Source organism: Schistocerca gregaria, chromosome 1, assembly GCF_023897955.1.
Source record: "Schistocerca gregaria isolate iqSchGreg1 chromosome 1, iqSchGreg1.2, whole genome shotgun sequence".
NCBI lineage: Eukaryota > Metazoa > Arthropoda > Insecta > Orthoptera > Acrididae > Schistocerca > Schistocerca gregaria.
The window spans coordinates 322,704,680-322,727,290 of record NC_064920.1 but is presented as its reverse complement, the minus strand read 5'-3'; the positions used below and the strand labels follow the sequence as shown (position 1 = coordinate 322,727,290).

The 22,611-nt window shown below is 41.1% G+C and overlaps 1 protein-coding gene across 3 annotated transcripts in view; it reads left to right on the top strand.

Moving 5' to 3' along the window:
* The window catches only part of LOC126343865 (ran GTPase-activating protein 1), a 103,120-nt gene that overhangs the window by 63,513 nt on the left and 16,996 nt on the right, over positions 1–22,611 (top strand). For 2 of the 3 annotated variants that reach the window (XM_050001976.1, XM_050001974.1), the window contains 2 exons: positions 5,521–5,683; positions 6,553–6,645. In XM_050001976.1, coding sequence (XP_049857933.1) covers positions 5,521–5,683; positions 6,553–6,645 — 256 coding nt within the window. Of the gene's footprint in view, positions 1–5,520; positions 5,684–6,552; positions 6,646–10,037; positions 10,246–22,611 lie in introns of those variants that run through there. The other variant, XM_050001975.1, reaches the window with a different exon arrangement.

Here is a 22,611-nt window from a genome sequence, read left to right as displayed (position 1 = left end):
AGAGGGATGGGGATGAACATAAAACAAGACTTTAATTAATGGTACAGTCATTTAAGTGTGTTTCCCTCATCATGTAATACCCTGTATGCAAACCAGTGAAAAAACTTTGGTTCAAGTCCACATATGTTGCCTATAAAAGGTAAATGTAAAGATCTACTTAATGAGTTAGTTGTTTATTTCATGAATCAGTTATACTACACATTATAAGTAGCTTAGCACCTGCTGCTTTGCTTGCATAATCTGTATGGTCTGCACAGGCTTGTTCTCCTTTTCTGTAATCAACTTTTTTATTTTGTTCACAAATTGCAATACCTTCTAAACTTCCCTTGCTAATTAAGGCCATAGAAACATCATATTTCCCGAGTGCACTTCTGACCAAAAAGTGATTCTGGTAGCGGCAGTCAAATGTTTTTGTTAATCATGCCTTTTGCATTCTAGTGGCGATACTTCCATAGGAACTTTCATTCCCTAACACATTCTTTATATTTAGCAGGGAAATGAAATACAAATTTTCATACTTCTTTCTTCAGAATTGCCTTAATAGCAACGTATTTTCAAAAAGTCTTTCATCCCCCATTTTATCCCCTTCATAGCAGAATTTCGAACAATCCCTTGTCAAATGATGTCTGTAGTGTAACAGGTTTCTATCCTTAGCAGTTTAGGCTGGGTAGTGATGAGTCAGAGTGAGAGTCAGTCAAGACATTGCCTTCTATATATAGAGATTATGCGGAGCAGATTAATTTATAAACTGTTAATTTCTATTTACTTGTAACAATGGGGCACAATGTTCGTTTACTAGTGAGGCCGAGGGCTTCAGGGATTGCTGCTTGTAACTAATTACCTCCAACCACTCATTCCCCACCACACAACACACATTTTGTATGATGATAAGGGATATTAATCACCTTGCTCATAGCTATCATCATCCCAAATAGTAGGTTTTTCATTAAACTTGGACAGTGTTGATCAGGTGTACATTTGGGGCACCAGATAAGGATGAAGGCTCCAAGTGTTACTCTGAGATGAAGAGGTAGGTACAAGAGACATTCGTGGTGAGTTGCATTAAACTAGACAGAAGGCTAATGACTCAAAAGCCTTCCTAAGCTGGGCTCTGGTCAGTCACTTAGTACTGTAAGCTTTGTGGTGCTCCAGTGGCCATCATTGAGTGCCACAATTGTAAGTTGTTTGACACAAGGAATGAGGATCTTGGCTTAACCTCCTGGATTGTGAGGATGGCATAAACGTCAATCCTGGAGGTGAGCGTTGTGCAAAAGTGGTATGTGACAGAAATAAAAGAAAAAGAAAACAGCTAGGACTCTTGCTGCACCTGATTTGTTTTTGCCTTGTTCAGGGATACAGGACTCAGCCTGAGTTAACTTTTAAATTACAAGCTGATAGTGGGAGTGCGGTAGTTTCCGTTCAGTTAATAGATAGCTAATCCACCGAGATCATCAGTCGAGAAACATTCTTAACAATAGCATCACACACAGTGCTTGTAGAATACTTCTATAATCAAGAGCAAAAGCATTGTTTAGAGATTGGCAAAGCATCTAGTAATGGGACACGTTTAGTGGAGAGAGCTTCTTACATCAAATTAGACAGTTGTTTAGTGCAAAGGTGCTGGGCAAGTTTTTGGTAGCCAGGGAAATTGATGAGACTCTTAAAATGTATTAGTGCACATAGACAATGAAGAGTTAAGGATAAGCATAAAGGGTAATTTGTGTTACATATATGAGGAATATAGTGAAGTGGGTCAGTAGTTAGCTTGAGTTTGATTCATTGATTTTACTGAAATGCATTACAGTTATCTTCTCAATGCTGTTTGTCAAAATCCTTAAACAAATGTGTTCTTCACTATGAACAGCTAAAACCATTGCATGTGAGAGACAGACTACATTTGGACAGTGAAGACAAGTTGTGCATAAGTAGAAGCTCTTGTACAGCACCAGAGCGGAGTAATTTTTTTTGGAAAAATAGCAGCAGCATTGAGTCTACACAACACGGCATTAATCAAAGAAAAATAACAGGACATACATATAACTAAGCTAATTTTGTAACTGTAGCCAAGAAAATTAATCTGGTCCAAAACCACCTTTTTTTTGGTACAGTGGTGAACAAAACACCTAAAATAGATTTGTGATCATTCTAATGACCAAATAATGAAGGGACTGCCAACAAAATAAGTCATCTTGGTAAGAATTTTAACATGTAGAGCCTGGAAACCTAGGTGGAGACGTACAGCGCTTGATGCTTTCGCCAGACCAAAATGAGGTTGCAAGCATTAAGAAACCGCTGATTTCAGGCTGGCTGATTGTCAGTTGAGGGTAAAAATGTGACACGATCATGTACCATCTATAAGCAAACAGCCCCAACATAGTATAAAAAGGCCACCAGTTAACAAGTGGGCGAGTGAGCAGAATTCAATAGTTAGTGTTACTGCCAGCAGACAAACCTCAGGTGTCTTGTCAGCCAAAAGTAGAAAATTATGGGAGTGAAAGAATCCATTGAATTAAGCTTGTAAATGAACGATGACTTGCATTCTTGCCTGTACATATGTCTGGACTATGGTTAGTTAGTCTATCGTGGCATACTTGTAACCAGGTCTGATCCACACTTGCAGTGTGATATGTAACAGATCCTGAGAGCTCAATTTCAGCAGTAAGAAACCGGCTCCTTTTCATGATTTGAGTCAATGTGATAGGCTAGGCGGGCTATTTGTTATAGTAATTTTAATATCTAGTAAGCCTCATCTATTTTCTGCGCTCATTGAAAATTATGACCCCAGTGTCTGCACTCTTCGATATCTTCATGTAAATTTGGGAAGAAGTGATAAAATCAGACTAAGGTACCAACTCAGAAGCTCATTTCTTTATGTCTACCTCCCTAGCATGATACCTGAGTCTTTTTGTACTGTCTCCAACCATAGAGTTCTGATAAACCTCAGCTAGACCCTGCCACCGACCTGTTCTCTTGCATAAAGCCGCTCACGCGCCAAAGAGTCAGTATTCCTGAAAAGTCCCTCATTGCTTCCTTTTCTACTGAGAGATTCATACATGTGGAAGAGTTGAAACCACTTGCCCGACCTATGTGCTTTCATTTACAAGAAACAAGAAAGATGCTGATGTCAATGTACAGAAGAGTAGCCATCTTTGTATGTGACACACAACACTCCTGGTTTCTCCACCTCACCATAAACTTACAAGAAGTTGCTGTATTAATGTGTGTGCATAATAAGCTGTGCAATTGCCCATTCTTACTTTCCTCATCTTAACCTAAAGAGTGGGAAATTGGTTCTTTCTGTGTTCTGTGCTTTCCACTCCACACACTGGTGCTGCAGGCTTAATCAGAGTGCCATTAGTAAATAATTTAGATTCTGTCCACCTGCCACCTAAAAGTATCATACATAAGGAGCCCATCTCTCAAGGATTACTCAAAAGGCAGGAAAAATAATCTTTTTAAAATTCAAGTTATTTAGCAGCATAGCTCAATGTGTTTGGCATCTTGTTTTTACAACTTAAGGCAATAAATGAAAGTCAAGCTCTGCCAAATTGGGATTTCAACAAGTTTCTACTGGCAGTTTAATCCAATTCTGAGTGTGTTAGTGGTTGTCATAGCATTAAATACAAAGAGTAGGATGGTTGAGGCAGAATTCTGTAGTTTAGTTAAAAAATTTTGTTGTGACTTAACAAATGTGTGAGGGAAAGTGCTTGTTCTGATCAAGGGGGGTTATCTTTTTTGGAAAATGACTTTTTCATCAATTCTGTATACAATTAATCTGCATAAATATTTTACATTGTTTTGGCCATGCAGTTACCTGTTCTTACTTTACTTATCTTAACACAGAGCTTGAGTAAGCTGTTCTTTCTTTGTTCTCTGCTTTCCACACCACACGAAGCTGCTGCATGTTTCATCAGAATGTAGTTAGCAAGTAATTTTTATCCTATCTCGTATTTTTCAGAAACCTAATGAATATTGGGTTAACTTGTGGTCTGTCCCACATAGTTTTTGTTCCCTTTTTCACTTTTTAGCTCTTTGCCTTCTCATATGCTCCTTGTAGACTTGTGCTGTTGTGACATCCTATTCTCAAATGCAACTCCTTTCACAGTGCTATGTCATTTCTAGTGCAGACACTGTACGTCGTCATTGTGGTACATTGTGTACCTCTCTGGAAATTCTCATTCCTGCTATATTTCCATGCTTACTTCCTTAAATCTCATACTCATTTTGTTTTCTCTTCGTTATCTGAAAACGTTGATTCTCATTTTACGTAAATGTCTGCGTACCACAGTATCTCAATGTGTCATTAAAATTAAAGCACTCACTTCTCCTTGGAGCCAGAAAAATCTCTTCACTGCTTCCCAGTGTTTCTTTCTCTAAAATCTGGGAATTTTTTCCTTCTCTGTGACATATGGTGTAGTTCAGACAAGCATACAGCCTTCCCAATTTCTTTCTATCATTACTGGTCACATGCTGCTTTATTCCTTACAAGTTGTTTTTTGTCTGAAATAGTTTGTGATAAAACACTGGACTGATATTTGGGAAATCCCCATCCAGCCATCCTGATGGAAGGTTTACATAGATTTTGTATATCAATTAAGACAAATGCCAATATATTTTCTCTGAAAAGGACATGAGATTTACTTCCACATCTTTCCCCAATCAGCTTTATTGTTTTTACTGCCGTGTTGACAGTATTTAATGTTACAGAATCATTACCTCTCTCTTAGTGTGTTTTGTGATGAGATTAAAAAACTGAAACGTTGAGCAGACCTGACAAAAATCTTGGCAGACAGTAATATAAATCAAGATAGAAAAAAAGCATAATAAAGAGATGAAACAAGGTAGAAGCACGTTAAAGGACAAATAATGTAATAATTTTGCATATTGTTTTTATTAAATATCAGAGTCAACACAGCCATTGTGTTACCATCTATTGTCATAATAGATATGCTGTTGAGGAGAAACCATGTACAAATCTATTATTTATAAATCGTTGAAAATTCTCAATTGCTTTTATTCCTTTGAGTATACGGCCTTGGTATTTTCTGATGTGTTGTCACAGTGTTTTTTTTGTAACACCTTAAGTTTTTTTCCCCAAACAGTACTTACTTCTTATTTACACTTATCAATTTTGTTATTTCTCTAATGCATCCACTAACTTCTTTTCTTATCTCATCTTATATCCTTAAATTTCCCAGTGTATCTCTTCTTTCAGTCCCTTGTCACTTGTTTTATGTGTAAGTTTAACTAAATTTGGTGAGCAGTAAATTGATTAATTTTTGGATTGATTCATTTCTAAATTCCCCTTTCTTTACACACACACACACACACACACACACACACACACACACACAATACTCTTAAAGAGTACTGATATAGTTGCTTGCAGTTCATAGCTGCTTTTCAATGCTGATATCTTGTTTCATGTGGACCATCTTCCAACAGATATGCGAATTTTTCCTGCTAATATCTAAACGGTTTCAATAAATATTGTGTATGTTCTTCCAATGTTCTTTGCAGTGAAGATGAAGATGAAGAGGAGGAAGATGATGAAGATAAAGAAGACAGTGAAAGTGAGAGTGAAAGTGAAGAAGAAAATAGTGTAACAGAAGGACTAGAGGAAGTTGTACATATCCAAATAACAGATAATAAACCAGTTACTCAAGTTAAAGATGATGTGCAGGTAATTGTCTGTAGAAATATAACAGTATGTATGCATGTCCAGTCTTATTACTCTTACAATTTTTTGATCAGTTTAAATTGCACGGCTTTACATTATCTACAAAAACTGAGGAACCTACTTATGCAGGCATGTTATGATCTCAATTGACATGTGGGACAGCTAATTATCCAAGTTTGACACTTTTAAATCTAACTTCATTAATTTAATTCTAACATGGAACATTCTCATGAAAAGAGATGCACTAGCTTTTAATGTAACTTTCACTGCCAAACAGACCTGAGCAACATGAAGTACTAATGTGATCAAAATTTGTTTACTTGTCCCTTCTCTCTCTCTCTCTCTCTCTCTCTCTCTCTCTCCCTCTCTCCCTCCCTCCCTCCCTCCCTCCCTCCCTCCCTCCCCCCCCTCCATCATGTCCCCATCCATTTCTCTCTCCCCTCCCCCTTTCCTTCCCCCTCTCATACACACTCCCTCTCTCATACATCCATCCACCTCACCGTCCCCCTCCACTAATACCCTCCATGCCCCCCTCTATCGCTCGGCCCCCATCCCTCCCACCTCTTCGCTCTCCTCTGTCTTCCCCCAACACCGCTCCGCCTCGCCTCTGTCTTCCCCCCACACCGTTCCACCTCGCTTCTGTCTCTCTCTCCCCCCCCCCCCCCCCCCACCTCTACCACCACTCTGCCTCTCTCTCCCCCCCCCACCTCTACCACCACTCTGCCTCTCTCTCTCCCCCCCCACCCCAGCTTACATCTCTACCACCGCCCCCGCCCTCCCCATCTCTCCCTCTCCCTACCTCCTCCCTATCTTCCCCTCCCTTACACACAGATTTGCTGTTCTTATATTATGAACACACTCCTGTTTTGCAGGTGAACCTAAAAACATTTTTGAATTCACCCACGGCAGAAAATTTTGCGAGCATAGGAAGTGGACATGCAGAAATAATTATTGCTGAAACAAAGGTAGAGTGGGATTATCTGATAACATTGTATACCTCTTCAACACAAACCATAAGCTAAGCTGTGCCAGAGAATGTCTGTTGGTGAAAGACACATATTTGGAGCATTTAATCTATTAAAAAAAATCTTGTAACTTTCAGTGTAGATATTATGAATAAGATCTTTGAATTTTTGGCATTATTTAATAGAGGTGTAACTTCCGAATTCTTCATTAGCCTGTGCATAACTCTGTAGATAACTATCACCAATCCCGTAATCTCTCAGATCAGCTAAACTCGGAAAGTTTCAAATCAAGGTGTGGTGGTTAATAGGTTTACTTAGTTATTAGAGTTGCCTCTGTGATCTCTTTCTAACTTTGATAAAAGAAAAGGTGTACCACCAGTGATTTCGCTATCAACTATGTAGAAAAATGAAACAAACTCAACTATGAAAATACACTCCTGGAAATGGAAAAAATAACACATTGACACCGGTGTGTCAGACCCACCATACTTGCTCCGGACACTGCGAGAGGGCTGTACAAGCAATGATCACACGCACGGCACAGCGGACACACCAGGAACCGCGGTGTTGGCCGTCGAATGGCGCTAGCTGCGCAGCATTTGTGCACCGCCGCCGTCAGTGTCAGCCAGTTTGCCGTGGCACACGGAGCTCCATCGCAGTCTTTAACACTGGTAGCATGCCGCGACATCGTGGACGTGAACCTTATGTGCAGTTGACGGACTTTGAGCGAGGGCGTATAGTGGGCATGCGGGAGGCCGGGTGGACGTACCGCCGAATTGCTCAACACGTGGGGCGTGAGGTCTCCACAGTACATCGATGTTGTCGCCAGTGGTCGGCGGAAGATGCACGTGCTCGTCGACCTGGGACCGGAACGCAGTGACGCACGGATGCACGCCAAGACCGTAGGATCCTACGCAGTGCCGTAGGGGACCGCACCGCCACTGCCCAGCAAATTAGGGACACTGTTGCTCCTGGGGTATCGGCGAGGACCATTCGCAACCGTCTCCATGAAGCTGGGCTACGGTCCCGCACACCGTTAGGCTGTCTTCCGCTCACGCCCCAACATCATGCAGCCCGCCTCCAGTGGTGTCGCGACAGGCGTGAATGGAGGGACGAATGGAGACGTGTCGTCTTCAGCGATTAGAGTCGCTTCTGCCTTGGTGCCAATGATGGTCGTATGCGTGTTTGGCGCCGTGCAGGTGAGCGCCACAATCAGGACTGCATACGACCGAGGCACACAGGGCCAACACCCGGCATTATGGTGTGGGGAGCGATCTCCTACACTGGCCGTACACCTCTGGTGATCGTCGAGGGGACACTGAATAGTGCACGGTACATCCAAACCGTCATCGAACCCATCATTCTACCATTCCTAGACCGGCAAGGGAACTTGCTGTTCCAACAGGACAATGCACGTCCGCATGTATCCCGTGCCACCCAATGTGCTCTAGAAGGTGTAAGTCAACTACCCTGGCCAGCAAGATCTCCGGATCTGTCCCCCATTGAGCATGTTTGGGACTGGATGAAGCGTCGTCTCACGCGGTCTGCACGTCCAGCACGTACACTGGTCCAACTGAGGCGCCAGGTGGAAATGGCATGGCAAGCCGTTCCACAGGACTACATCCAGCATCTCTACGATCGTCTCCATGGGAGAATAGCAGCCTGCATTGCTGCGAAAGGTGGATATACACTGTACTAGTGCCGACATTGTGCATGCTCTGTTGCCTGTGTCTATGTGTCTGTGGTTCTGTCAGTGTGATCATGTGATGTATCTGACCCCACGAATGTGTCAATAAAATTTCCTCTTCTTGGGACAATGAATTCACGGTGTTCTTATTTCAATTTCCAGGAGTGTATTATTTAATTATGTTAGTATTATGCTTATGTGCAGTAATGACCATATTTTAAAAAATAGTTTTACGGAACAAAATATTACTTCCCTCCACAAAAATGATCACAGACTGTCTTTCACACATGTATTTATTTAATTATATAGGGTGAGCCAAAAAAGGACTTTACAACTTTGGAATGATGTAGAAATTTATTGTGACAAGTTACAGAATCAGTAGATGTCATCTTGTAGCATACATAACATGTTTGATTCATGTCGTGCGTCAGTGCCCCATTCTGCCACCGGGAATGCCAGCATAGTGCACAGTTAAAATTTCTAGTTTCATTGTTGCGGAGCATGCTAGCTGTGTGTTTTTGTTTCATTAAACAAATTCTGCAACTGTTCAGCATAAATTTTGTACCGAATACTCCAAAGAACACCCAAGCAGGCCTACAATTTGCTCCAGGCACAAGAACTTCATTGAGATGGGTTGTTCAGGGTGACTTGATAAATTGTGTGTGTGTGTGTGTGTGTGTGTGTGTGTGTGTGTGTGTGTGTGTGTGTGTGTCATGAGACCAACATTCCATAAAATGCTTTGTGGTCAGTAGTGTAGACTTTTACACTTAAAACCATACAGATTCACAATGGAACAGCACAATAGAGATGTAGGTAAGATTACTCTGTGATGCAGATAAGAATGCTCTTGGGGAATTCTGTGCAGAAATGTTGTGTGAGATAGAGGACAAGAGACATTCCTGAACACAACAGTCTTCAGTGATGAGTCAACATTTCGTATCAGTGGCACGGTGAACACCCACAACTGCAGAATGGGAGGCAGGGAAAATCCACATGTAACCCTGGAACACGTTCGCGACAGCCCCAAAGTTAATGTGTTTGGTGCCCTTAGCAAATTAAGTGAATGACCCATTCTTTTTCATGGAGAAAACTGTCACTGGTATTGTATATCTGGATATGCTTGAAAACTTTTGAATCCTGCAGATCAAGAAAGGTGACAGAGATTAGACAGTTTACTTTCAGCTAGACAATGCATCCCCTAAATTCCTCATGAAAGTTTGTGGTTCTCTTAATAATCACTTCCCAGGTCAGTGGATTGACCGTGAAAGGCAATTGCCATGACCATTTCATATACCCAGACTTGACATCAATGGATTTCTTTCTCTGGGGTTTTATTAGCGATCTTGTGTATGTTCTTCCCCTACCAATAATTTAGTCAACATGAAAAATGGAATCTATGCTGCTGTTCCACAATTAAGCCTGATTTGCTGTAATGAGTGTGGGAAGAAAGTGATTACCAGTGGGATGTTTGCTGCGTAGCAAACGGTAGTCACATTGAACCAAAATGTCACTTGGCACTTTCATGTGAAACATTACATTGTGTGCTACAAAATGACACACTTACCAATTCTGTACGTTATCTTAATAAATTTCTGTGTCATTCCAAAGTTGTAAAGTCCTTTCTGACTCACACTGTACATTCCACCTGGCATTCGAGTCGCTTCATTTCTCTGATCTTTATGTTGAATTACCAAATTTGTTTCAGCGGCACCCAAAAGAAAAGTTTTTTGGAGAAGTTCATGCCCCTTTTGATGGCAGTCTCGTCACTAAGCACAAGCAATTCTGAAACTGCAAACAGTTCAGTACTGTCATGTTGCAATACGTTGTACAAAGAATTATTTGATTGGGCAAATACAGTGGAAAATATTTCTATTGTAAACAACTCACTCCTAGCCTACCTTGGGTTGATTAAGGTAATTTTATTTATTTTCATTCCATTGTTCCTGAATATGACTTGTTGTGTTAAAATCAATGTAAAAATTAGGAAAAACAACATTACAGCTTCCAGCAAATTATGTCACTTGACACCCTATCATAAGGTATCATTTTTAAGCACATCCATGTTTAACCATTGATCACACATAAACAAAACTTTTGATGTTAATTTCTTAATGTGCTTTTACAGCATAGGTATACATCACTTCCTTACAAACTATTCTGTCTCAGAAATGCACCGCGCTTCTTGATGCCGTTATTGTGAAAAGAGTGAGATTGTTTAAACAGCTAGCTCTTCCACAGTTAATTCTCACACAAATTCTTTGCTTCCTACTTCCACTTCGTTGCTCCAGAGATATGGAAATAATAGAGCTATAGATCTATACTTTATGGTGGGTTTCCACCTCATTTCTCCCCCCTCCCCCTCCCTCCCCCCTCACCCCTCCCTCACCCCCTCCCTCCCCCCTCCCTCCCCCCTCCCCCCTCCCTGCCTCCCTCCCTCCCCCCCTTCCCTCCCTCTCCCTCTCCCTTTCCCTCTCCCTCTGTCCCCCTCCTCCTCCCCCTCCTCCTCCCCCTCCTCCTCCCCCTCTCCCCCTCCTCCCTCTGTCCCCCTCTCCCTCTCTCCCTCTCTCCCTCTCCCCCTCTCTCCCTCTCCCCCTCTCTCCCTCTCCCCCTCTCTCCCTCTCCCCCTCTCTCCCTCTCCCCCTCTCTCCCTCTCTCCCTCTCTCCCTCTCCCCCTCCCCCTCTCCCCCTCCCCCTCTCCCTCTCCCCCTCTCCCCCTCTCTCCCTCTCCCCCTCTCTCCCTCTCCCCCTCTCTCCCTCTCCCCCCTCTCTCCCTCTCCCCCTCTCTCCCTCTCCCCCTCTCTCCCTCTCCCCCTCTCTCCCTCTCCCCCTCTCCCCCCCCCAACAGGTGTCTCACTTACAGTAAATCAGTAAAGGGAACAAAGTCAAATGTCCAGGACTCAGTGGTTGTAATGGCATCGAAATGGAGGATGACAGAGAGAAGGCAAAAGCAGTTTCACTGAGAAAGATCATACTGCAGTTCCGTCTTTTGATTGTCACATTAAAACCAAAACAAGATGGAAATAAGTGTGTGCAGGATGGAAAATCAAATAAAATCACTTGAGAGAGGAAATGTTTCTGAACCTGATGGAATACCTGTAAGATTTTTTGTAAAGTGTATGAAAATATGCATTTCTTCTGGCAGCAGTCTACCTTACATGGCTGGAGAAGCAAAACATTCACAGTGATTTAAACAGTGTGCAGGTCATTCCCATTTTCAGGAAGGGTCACTGAACTGTAGCACACAGCAAACAACAATGCTGTGAAAGACTGCTTGCTCTGTTAAGTTATGAAACCCAGAAGGCACTAGATACTGGTGCCCAAGTTGATGCAGTGTTCCTTGACTTTCAGAATGCATTTGGCGCAGTTGTGTGCTATTGCCTTGTGAACAATATATGACTTTTCAGGATATCAGACTAGCTTTGTGATTGGAGTAAAGAATTCATAGTATATAAAACACAGCATGTGAAGAAGAAACTTCAGCTATTAATTGTGTGTGTGTGTGTGTGTGTGTGTGTGTGTGTGTGTGTGTGTGTGTGTGTGTGTGTGTGTTTTGATTTTAACCGTATGCTGAATATTTAATTAACCTTCAAATAGTGTATGTTAGTTTATGTTTTAAAAACTTGGTGAGGTTTGTGGGCCACATTTGTTTCAAAGCTTATTGTGGGTGCCACACCTAAGGGATCTGAGGGCAAGTTCCATCAAGGCACTGGACATCTTAAATTCCCTCAGTCCAGTCACATGTTGTGGGGGGTAGAAAGGGCACATTTTCTATTGTTTCATAAAGCTTGTGTATCATCATGTTTACATTATGGTTGCACACTTCACCGATTGGCAATAACCACATATCTCAGGACTACAAATGTTGACCACTGGGGTTACGTAACCAACGTCACTGAGTCTGTGGAACCATTCTGCTGTGAGCTATATCTGCAACAGCGTTGAAGCACTATGCCTCGTTGCGACCGCATCATCTCATGTTGGGTGAGGTGTAAAAGTTTTTCACTGTTCCAGAATAACCAGCATATCAAACCATTGTTCATTGTTCCATGGAAGCAGTTTTCACAAATGGTCTGCCAGGAATGAGGCCGTAAAACAAATTTGCATGACATGATTGGCTGGGAGTCCTTCAGGAAGTTGTTTTAATTGGACACCACTTCGGTGCATTGTGCTTCCTTATCCTGCCCAGTAATCTTACTTAGGAAAGGGGACCTACAGTTTAACGTGAAATCTGAATCGCATGTCTTTCCTGGCTTACCTTCACTCTCTTCCCTGCCTACAAAGGTTAGAGATGGAGGTGTTGTTTTGCTTGATACCAGAGCACAGGGCCACCCTCTGGCAACGCACTCGCACATTTTCCCCCACTCATCTCCTTTTTTGCTCCATTTTCCTACCTCCCTGCTTAGCAACCTCCAGAAACCCTGCCTGTTGCCAGCAGACAGCACTCCTTGCTCCCCCTTCCCTGCCCCCTTCAGATTGCTGCTTCCATCCCACATGATAGTTATGTTCTGGCTGAGCAGCTGGTGTTGGCAGTCATGTGTGCGTGAGGCGTGCATGCTTATGTGAGTGGTGCACATTTCTGTTCTTCTGATGAAGGCTGTGGTCAAAATCTTGTGCAAGTGTCTTTCAATTGTGCCTGTCTGCAACTTAATGTGTCATCTTTACCATAAGTAGAGATCTATCTTTTCGTACATCATTGTTATAATATTTTCAAATTTAAGAATTATGAGTGGTTGCTGAAACACTTATTTCACAGCTATTTGAAGTAAACAATATGAACTATAGTTTTTAAGAATATTTCTGAAAGAAGTAGAATTAAATTGTAGTAACTTCTCCATAAAATTGTTATTAACCCTGTTTAATATCTAAACTTATTCTGCTGTAAGTGCTCGGCAGTAAATATAGTAAATAAATGGGGCACACAGTAGTGAAGTGTTGACAGCATATTGTCTCCAAGCAGAAATTTGAAATTGTGACAACACTATGAGGTGTTTTTTTGGACACAGAGTTATTTGTTCTTCAATTCGTTAGTTTTATCAGATTTGTAGTTTCTATATAAAATAATGGAACTGAATGAGATGTGTGATGTCAGTAAATATAATTGATAAGTATATCTTCATTTTCAACATACAAATTTAAAAAAATTGCTGTTAAAAACACCAAAATTGGCAAAAATAGCACCAAAATTGGCCAAAAAATTAGTTTTTCTTCCCCTGTCTCTTTTTAACAACCAGTACAATTTAAGTATCTCATGCTGTGCATTTCACAGTGGTTTGCAAAGCATGGGTGTAGAAGTAAAGGTATGTAGGTGTAGAGGTGAATAGGATATTTAAGTCTTTTTGTTTGGGCTGTATGCTTCCTTGGTTGCACATTTGCTAATTTATTTCTCTGAATTCCCCAGTGCTCTGGAATCGAGAAGAATGTCACCTCCATCTCCAGGCTTTGGTAGCAGGGAAGTGAGTCCTGGATGTTCTGGCCATTTTGTCTGTTGTGAATGAATTTATGGGCACTTAGTGAGTCAGAGCACATATTTCTCAGAACAATAATGTCCAGTCTGCATGAGTCCCCTGAAGTCTGTGTTAAAGGAGAGGAGCGACAAAAGATTGATGGGTATATTGGCAGGGGGTGGCCTTCTACCATTGCATCTGCCCATCTTTCTCTAGTCCTCTCCTTTTCCACTCTGTTTTCCTGCTGTCCCTTCGCGTTCCCTACCCCTTTCATATTGCTACATCCATCCCATGTGATAGTTGCATTCTGGCTTGGGCTGCCGGTGTTGGTAGTTGTGTATGCTTGAGGTGTGCTTGCTTATGTGAATGAATGGTGTGCGTTTCTCTCTTTCTAACGAAGACTGTAGCCAAAAGCTTATGTGTCAATATCTTTCAATTGTGGAAAATCCAGGATGGAATGTAACAATACCAGAGAAGGAAAGTTGATACTCACCATATAGCAGATATGCTGAGTTGCGGTAGGCATAACAAAAAGATTCATAGCTTTCGGCCATTAAGGCTTTTGTCAGCAGGAGACACACACACACACACACACACACACACACACACACACACACACACTTCAAGACTTGTCAAAAATATATTACAGTGTGCCAGTCATGTAAATATAACGTCTCGTCAGTTGGTTGGAGTTGACAGTCAACAAACAGAAACACAATGAAAATGTGTGGTGGTCATTTAGTCGGCCATCTTCAGTTGAAGTTTTGTGTGAGTACAATGTACACCAATGAACAGAAGGTAGAAATATTTTCCTATGGCCAATGTAAGTTACCCAAACAGTTTACATGTACATATACACACACACTTCACAACCCACAGTATGGTGCATGTTGGAGGGAACTGTTAGACATTTCTTTTCTTGTTTCACCCACAATTAGAGTGAGTGAGAAAAGACTGTTTACATGTCTTTGTACAAACCCTAATTTCTCTTGCCTTCATGGTCCGTACGCAGAATTTTTTGGCGGCAGTAGAATCACTCTGCTGTCAGCTTTAAATCCTGGTTCTCTCTCTCTCTCTCTCTCTCTCTCTCTCTCTCTCGCTCTCTCTTTTTCCCCTCAATAGTGTTCCGCAAGAAGGTTGTCATCTTCCTTCCAGGGATTCCCATTTCAGTTCGTGAAGCAAGTCTGTAATACTTGAGTGTTGATCAAACTCGCCTGCATCCTAAACTTTTGAGCAGTACACAAGAATGGGTCGCATTAGTGTGTTGTACATGATCTTCTTCATAGATGAGCTACACTTTCCTAATATTCTCCCAATACACTGAAGTCAACCTTTTGCCTTTCCTACTACAGTCCTTCCATGCTCATTCCGTTTCATATCACTTTGCAATGTTATGCCCAGATATTTAAATGACTTGACTGTTTCGAGCAATGCATTACTCATGGAGGAGGTGGAGATTAGTGTTTAACGTCTCTTCGACAACGAGGTCATTAGACGGAGCGCAAGCTCGGGTGAGGGAAGGATGGGGAAGGAAATCGGCCGTGCCCTTTCAAAGGAACCAGCCCGGCATTTGCCTGAAGCGATTTAGGGAAATCACGGAAAACCTAAATCAGGATGGCCGGAGATGGGATTGAACCGTCGTCCTCCCGAATGCGTGTCCAGTGTGCTAACCACTGCGCCACCTCGCTAGGTTTGCATTACTCATGCTGTATTCAAACATTACAGGTTTGTTTTTCCTACTCATATGCAACCTACATTTTTCTTACATTTAGAGTTAGTAGTCATTCATCCCACCAGCAAGAATTTTGTGCAAGTTGTCTTATACTCTTCTACAGTCACTCAAAGAGAACACTTACTTGTAAACCATATGAGAGGCGTTGGAAAAGCCTGTGCAAAGTCCAACAGATGGCACCACTGGTACGTATCGAGGTCATGTTTAGTTAGTAGGCATCTTTGGAAAGAACGCACACAAAAGTTTCAGCCATATTGGTCTATTTCTTTGTGTTTGGTGTGAATTAAAGAAGTTGTGTTATCATCAAAAAAATGGAAGATAAAGAATTTTTGTTTCGTGCTTAAACATTTCTTCATGAAAGGCAAAACACCTCAGGAGACTAAATAGAAACTTGATAAACATTACAGTGACTCTGCACCTTTGATTAGAACGGTTTATAAGTGTTTTCAAAATTTTCGGAGTGGCCATATGGGCATAAGTGATGCTGAATGTTCTGGACACCCTGTGGAGGTTACGAGTCCAGAAATCATTGATAAAATCATGATATGGTGATGGATGACAGAAGAGTTAAGGTGCATGAGATTGCTTGTGCTGTGGGCATCTTGAATGAATGGGTACATAATATTTTGCATAAACATTTGGACATGAGAAAGCTATCCACAAGATGGGTTCCGGGATTGCTCATGCTTGACCAAAAACGGAATCGTGTGAAGTGTTGCAAGGATGGTTTTCAGCTGTTCAGGAAGAATCTGCAGGTCTTTACATGTCAATTTGTCACTGTGGATGGAACATGGATACATTACTATACTCCTGAGACCAAACAATAACCTAAACGATGGGTTACCAAGGGAGAATCTGCACCAAAAAAGGCAAAGACCATTCCTTCAGCTGGAAAGGTTATGACAACTGTCTTTTGGGATTTGCAAGGGGTAATCCTCATCGACTATCTGGAAAAGGGTAAAACTGTTACAGGTGAATATTGTCATTATTGGACCATTTGAAAACTGAGCTGCAAGAAAAACACCGGCAATTATACCGCAAAAAAAGTCCTTCCCACCACGACAATGCACCAGTACATAACTCAGCAGTTGTGGCTGCAAAACTAATGGAAATAGGATTCAAACTCGTTTCACGTCCCCCCCTCCACCCCCCTATTCTCCAGTTTCGGCTCCCTCTGACTACTATTTCTACCCCAATCTGAAGAAATGGCTGGTGGGACAAAGATTTTGTACAAATGAGGATGTGACTGCAGCAACTAAGAGCAATTTTGCAGACTTGGACAATTACTATTATTCAGAAGGGGTCAACAAATTAGAACAGTGTTGGACAAAATTTATAAGTCTAAAAGGAGACTATGTTGAAAATAAAAAAAGGTTTACCCCAAACATGTAAATAGTTTTCATTTTTGCACAGACTTCTTGAACAGCCCCCATAGCGTCACCAGCAAATAGTTGCAGATTGCTTTTCACCTTGTCCAACATATTTATGTATATAGATAATAAGAGCAGTCCTTCTCACTGCCCTGGAGTACTGCTGATGGTACCCTTGTGTCCGATGAACACTTGCCATCATTGGTTTCTGTTACTTCAAAAGTGTTCAAGTCACTCACATATCTGCTAATCTAATCTGTATGCTTGGACCTTCATTAACAATCTGCAGTGGGCACCATGTCAAATGCATTCCAAAAATCTGTGAATATGGAATCTGCATGCTGCTCTTCATCCATGGTTTTCAGGATACTGTCTGAGAAAAGGGCAAGCTAAGTTTCACATGATTGATGCTTTCTAAATCTGTGGTGATATATGGATAGACTCTTTTCTGCCTCAAGGAAGTTTATTATATTCTAACTGAGAATGTGTTCAAGAATTCTGTACCAAACAGTTGTTAACGATATTGGTCTATAATTTTGTGCGTCTGTTCTTCTACTCTTTTTACGAATAGTAGCCATCTGCACTTTTTTGCAGTCACTTGGGACTTCGTTCTGCGCGTGAGATTTGCATTAAATGCAAGCTAAGTAAAAGGGCCATAAAGTACTCTGTAAAACTGAATTGGGATTCCATCCAGATCTGGTGACTTATCTATTTTAAACTCTTTTGGTTATTTCTCTATATCAGGGATATCTATTACTGTGTCATTGATATGGCAGTCTGTGGATGGTAAAACGATAGTATGCGTGTATGATCCTCCTGCTTGAAAGATTTCTTAAATCCAAAATTTAATGCTTTAGTTTTCCTTTTGCTATCTTTTACTGCCAGGTGAGTCTGGTTAATGAGCGATTGGATGGAGGCCTTAGACTTGCTTAGTGATTTTACATAGGACCAATATTTTCTCAGCCAGATCTTTTGTTAAGATATGAAAGTGGTAACTGTGTGATTCATGCAGAGATTCTTTTATAGATGCACGAATCTCTACTAACCTTTGTTTCTTGTCATTAACCTTTTTTTTTTAAATAATAATAAAAATAATAATATTGAGAGTGCAGCAGTCTCTGTTTCTACAACATTTTATGACTTTTTTTATTGAACCGCTGTAGATCTTTTCCATCCGTAATCCGTGTATCCAGCACATACATCTCCAAAGCACAATATATGATCAGTTTCAACTTTGCTCATCATTTTGGTACTGAATGATGTCTACTGATTGTCTAATAGGGGAGATAATTGCTTATCTGTTTTTCCTAGCAAAACAATACTCTCCTAGCCTTTGTGGTGGTTTTAGTGATTTCACTACAATTTCATGATCACTAATCAAACAATGGAAAATTGAGGATGGAATGTAACAATATTATGAAAAGGCAAGTTGTTGCACCCGTATAGCGGAGATCCTAAGCCGCAGATAGGCACAACAAGAAGGCTGTCATAAATAAAGCTTTTGGCCTGTAAACCCTTAATCAACACACACACACACACACACACACACACCTGTATGGCTACAGTTGTCTGGGACAGCAGTCGTGTGTGTGCATGCGTGCATGTGTCAGTCGTCTATTTTTGACGAAGGTCTTATTGGCCAAAAGCTGTATTTCTGACAATCTTTTGTTGTGCCTATCTGTGACTCAGCATCTCAGCTATATGGTGAGTAGCATCTTTCCTTTTCATAATAGTGTCTAGTGAAGGAAACAAAAGAAAAGTTCGGAGTAGGTATTAAAATCCAGGGGGAAGAAATAAAAACTTTGAGGTTCGCCGATGACATTGTAATTCTGTCAGTGATGTAATTCTGTTAGAGACAGCAAAGGACTTGGAAGAGCAGCTGAACGGAATGGATAGTGTCTTGAAAGGAGGGTATAAGTTGAACATCAACAAAAGTAAAACGAGGAAAATGGAATGCACTCGAATTAAGTCGGGTGATGCTGAGGGAATTAGATTAGGAAATGAGACTCTTTAAGTAGTAAAGGAGTTTTGCTATTTGGGGAGCAAAATAACTGATGATGGTCGAAGTAGAGAGGATATAAAATGTAGACTGGCAATGGCAAGGAAAGTGTTTCTGAAGAAGAGAAATTTGTTAACATAGAGTATAGATTTAAGTGTCAGGAAGTCGTTTCTGAAAGTATTTGTATGGAGCGTAGCCATGTATGGAAGTGAAACATGGACAATAAATAGTTTGGACAATAAATAGTTTGGGCAAGAAGAGAATAGAAGCTTTCGAAATGTGGTTCTTACAGAAGGATGCTGGAGATTAGATGGGTAGATCACATAACTAATGAGAAGGTATTGAATAGGATTGAGGAGAAGAGGAGCTTGTGGCACAACTTGACTAGAAGAAGGGATCAATTGGTAGGACATGTTCTGAGTCATCGAGGGATCACCAATTTAGTATTGGAGGGCAGTGTGGAGGGTAAAAATCGTAGAGGGAGACCAAGAGATGAATACACTAAGCAGATTCAGAAAGATGTAGGTTGCAGTAGTTACTGTGAGATGATGAAGCTTGCACAGGATAGAGTAGCATGGAGAGCTGCATCAAATCAGTCTCAGGACAACAACAACAACAATAGTGTCTCTGTACTAACATTGACACTAAGATCAAACCTGTTTGTAGTTGCAAGGTCTAAATTGTATCCATTGCTTGTGGGTTCTCGAACTAGATGCTCATGACAGTTTTCGAAAATTGCTTCACAAGGCTGTCTGTCTGTACTAACTGCAATGAATCCGTAGATCTCCCAGCCTATACTTGTTAGGGTAAAGATGTCTCCAACTAATTTGATCTGGTTATTTGCGCACAACTGAATGTAGACTTTGAATGATTCCACAACTGTTACTGCGAAGTTGGGTGGCCAGTTATAGCAATAGGTGGCCAATAATTGCAATAACGTGAGAATGTGGGTTCTTGTCAGGATATCACTCTGTGAAATTCCGCTGCCTGAGTAGCAGTAAGCCTCCTTCAACCACAGTAGAAGAAAGGTAATTGTGATGCAAGTTATAATCAAGGACTGCTGTTTTTGTGCACAACATATTGTTTAAAAAGTGGAGCAGTACTGTGCTACAAGTACCTGTATTGTAAATAAGAAAACATCATTGCAATTACCTTCTGCTAAATTAAATTATCCATAGACGAGTAGCTTTCTACCATATCTTTATTAGTGCACATTGTTCTCGTATATATTATCAATTGAAGATGGTGGACTGAATGACCAGTGTGTAGTTTCTCTGTTATGCCAGAATACCTGCACTATGTGCTAATAGGGGAGTGTCAGTCAGTTTCATGTTGTTTTTAATAACATCATGTTTACAAGAATGGTACACTGTGATTCATTTCCGAGTAGGTCTTGTGAAGAGGAAGTGGATTATTGAATAAAAAATACAGTGTGCTATTTGAAAAAGAAGTAAGCTTCTGGCCTAAAAGACCTTCATTAGAATTACACACACACACACACACACACACACACACACACACACACACACACACACACACACACACACAGAGTATCCGGCTGCCAAGGCCAGACTGCGAGCAGTAGTGCTTGATAGAAGAAGCAGTCTAGATGGTGGGCTAAGGAGGTGGAAAGAGAGTAGGGCAACTAGGTGCAGTCGATTGGTTAAACTGGGTGGGGGGCTGTGGATAAGAAGAGAAGTAAAAAGACTGGGTGCATTGCTGGGATAGAGGGTTGTGTAGTGTTGGAGTGGGTACAGGAGAATGGGATAGGTGGGTGTAGGACAGTGACTAACAAAGGTTGAGGGCAGGAGGGTTACAGGAATATAGGCTATACTGCAGGGAAAGTTCCCGCCTGTGCATTTCACAAAATCTGGTGTTGATAGGAAGAATCCAGATGGCACAGGCTGAGAAACAGTCATTAAAATGAAGAATGTTGTGTTGGACAGCTAGCACAGTGACTGGGTAGTCCAGCTGCTTCTTGGCATCAGTTTGTCGTTGACCATTTGAGCGGACAGCCCGCCTGTTGGTTGTCATTACCATGCAGAATACAACACAGTGGTTGAGGCTTGGCTTAGCTTAGCTTGTAGATCACTAACTGGTTTCACAAGTAGCTCTGCTTCTGATGGGAAGGTGGTGCTTATAACCATACTGGAGAAGGTGGTGGTAGGATGTATGGGACAGCTCTGGCTCCTAGGTCTATTACGTGGATATGAGCCATAAGGGTGGATTTTCCAATATGTGTTAAGTACAAGAAAGGCAGTTGTACTGAGTAGTGGCACCCTGATAGTCAAATAGCATTTGCTTGTTAAATTTTTTGTTTTGCTTCTGGACAAGTGTTATCTGGGCTGGTCGGGATAAATGGAACTCGCTTAATAGTGAAAAAACTGCCACTTTGGGTCTCTTTCGACCTGGAAGCCCAACTGCATTCAGTACAACAAGGCTTTTGACACTGTCTAAATTTTCCTCTGGTATGAAGAGCTGCTATGTCACTAAATTTTGAAAGGATTTCTAGCTCTTCAGAATATTTACACAGCTTAATCGTGTCATACCAGGTATACATACATGCTCTTTTCCTTGTCATCATTAATAGAGTTCATCATCACCATCTGTGAATGCAAACTTCAATGTATCTGTGTCCGTAACAGTTGACAGCTTAGTTTTAATTTGTAACCCTATTTGTTTCATTGTTTCCTTCACCTATGCATGAGGTCCTGAGCCCCACATTTTTCAGCAGTTTTCTGGCTTCATTATTAAAAATTCCTTTTCCTCTAATACAGCATCTGTCTTCAAACTGTTTTAACTTGGAATGGAGGTACCAGTTTTATCTGCCAACATCATTTCCCAAAAATTTTGTGCAGCAGACCATGCCAAAAACTGCATTTTGGAGAGATTTTTACTTCTGTGTGTCAGTTAGACTGCACATTTTCGTAAGACTTAAATATGAATATGAAAACTTAAAAATGTGACACTTCAGCATATAAGAAGTGACCAAATCAGTATGGCACCTGCTTGGTTTGCTTTTATTAACCAATCACAGCACAGGACACACAATATTGCGCAAATGTGTTTCTGGTGACAGAACAGAACACTGAGAACACTCATCATAGTATTTGCTGAATACTAGTTTAACTGTTTTGTGAAATGAAATTTATGACAGCCTGATTTGTAGTGTAGCCCTAGTGACTGAAACAAGTAAAACAATGAGGCACAATGTTGATTTACATGTATCAAAAAGCGAAAGTGCCGTATTTGATGGTTTTCATATTTACACTCGTGTACTATGGAAACATGCAGTTAATGTACCAACTAAAGACGTCTCCAAAATGCAACATTTTCCTACAAAAGGGTCAGCATATAAAGCTGTTACTAACTAATGGGGCATCCAGGCGTCGGTATTTAAACTGGAAATAAACAGTCGTTTTAATGTTATATGTGTACCTTGGCCTTGAAACAAAAATCAGGATCTAGTTTCAACAAAAAATGTCAGTTACCAATATTAGTAAACTGCTGCCTTCAAATTTGTAAGATTTTTATGCGAAATTGGGGAAAATCTCAAATTTTTATTTTAAAAAAAGCCAGTTTTTTTATTTTTCTCGTTATTGTTTATGCAAATTTTTCCTGAGGGCTTCTTCCTGTTCCATTCACATATGGACTGTCTGAAGATGACTGTTCAAATGCTTGTGGCCATATTGTAGTTAATAAAAATCTTGTCCTCACAATCCCTACAGGAACAA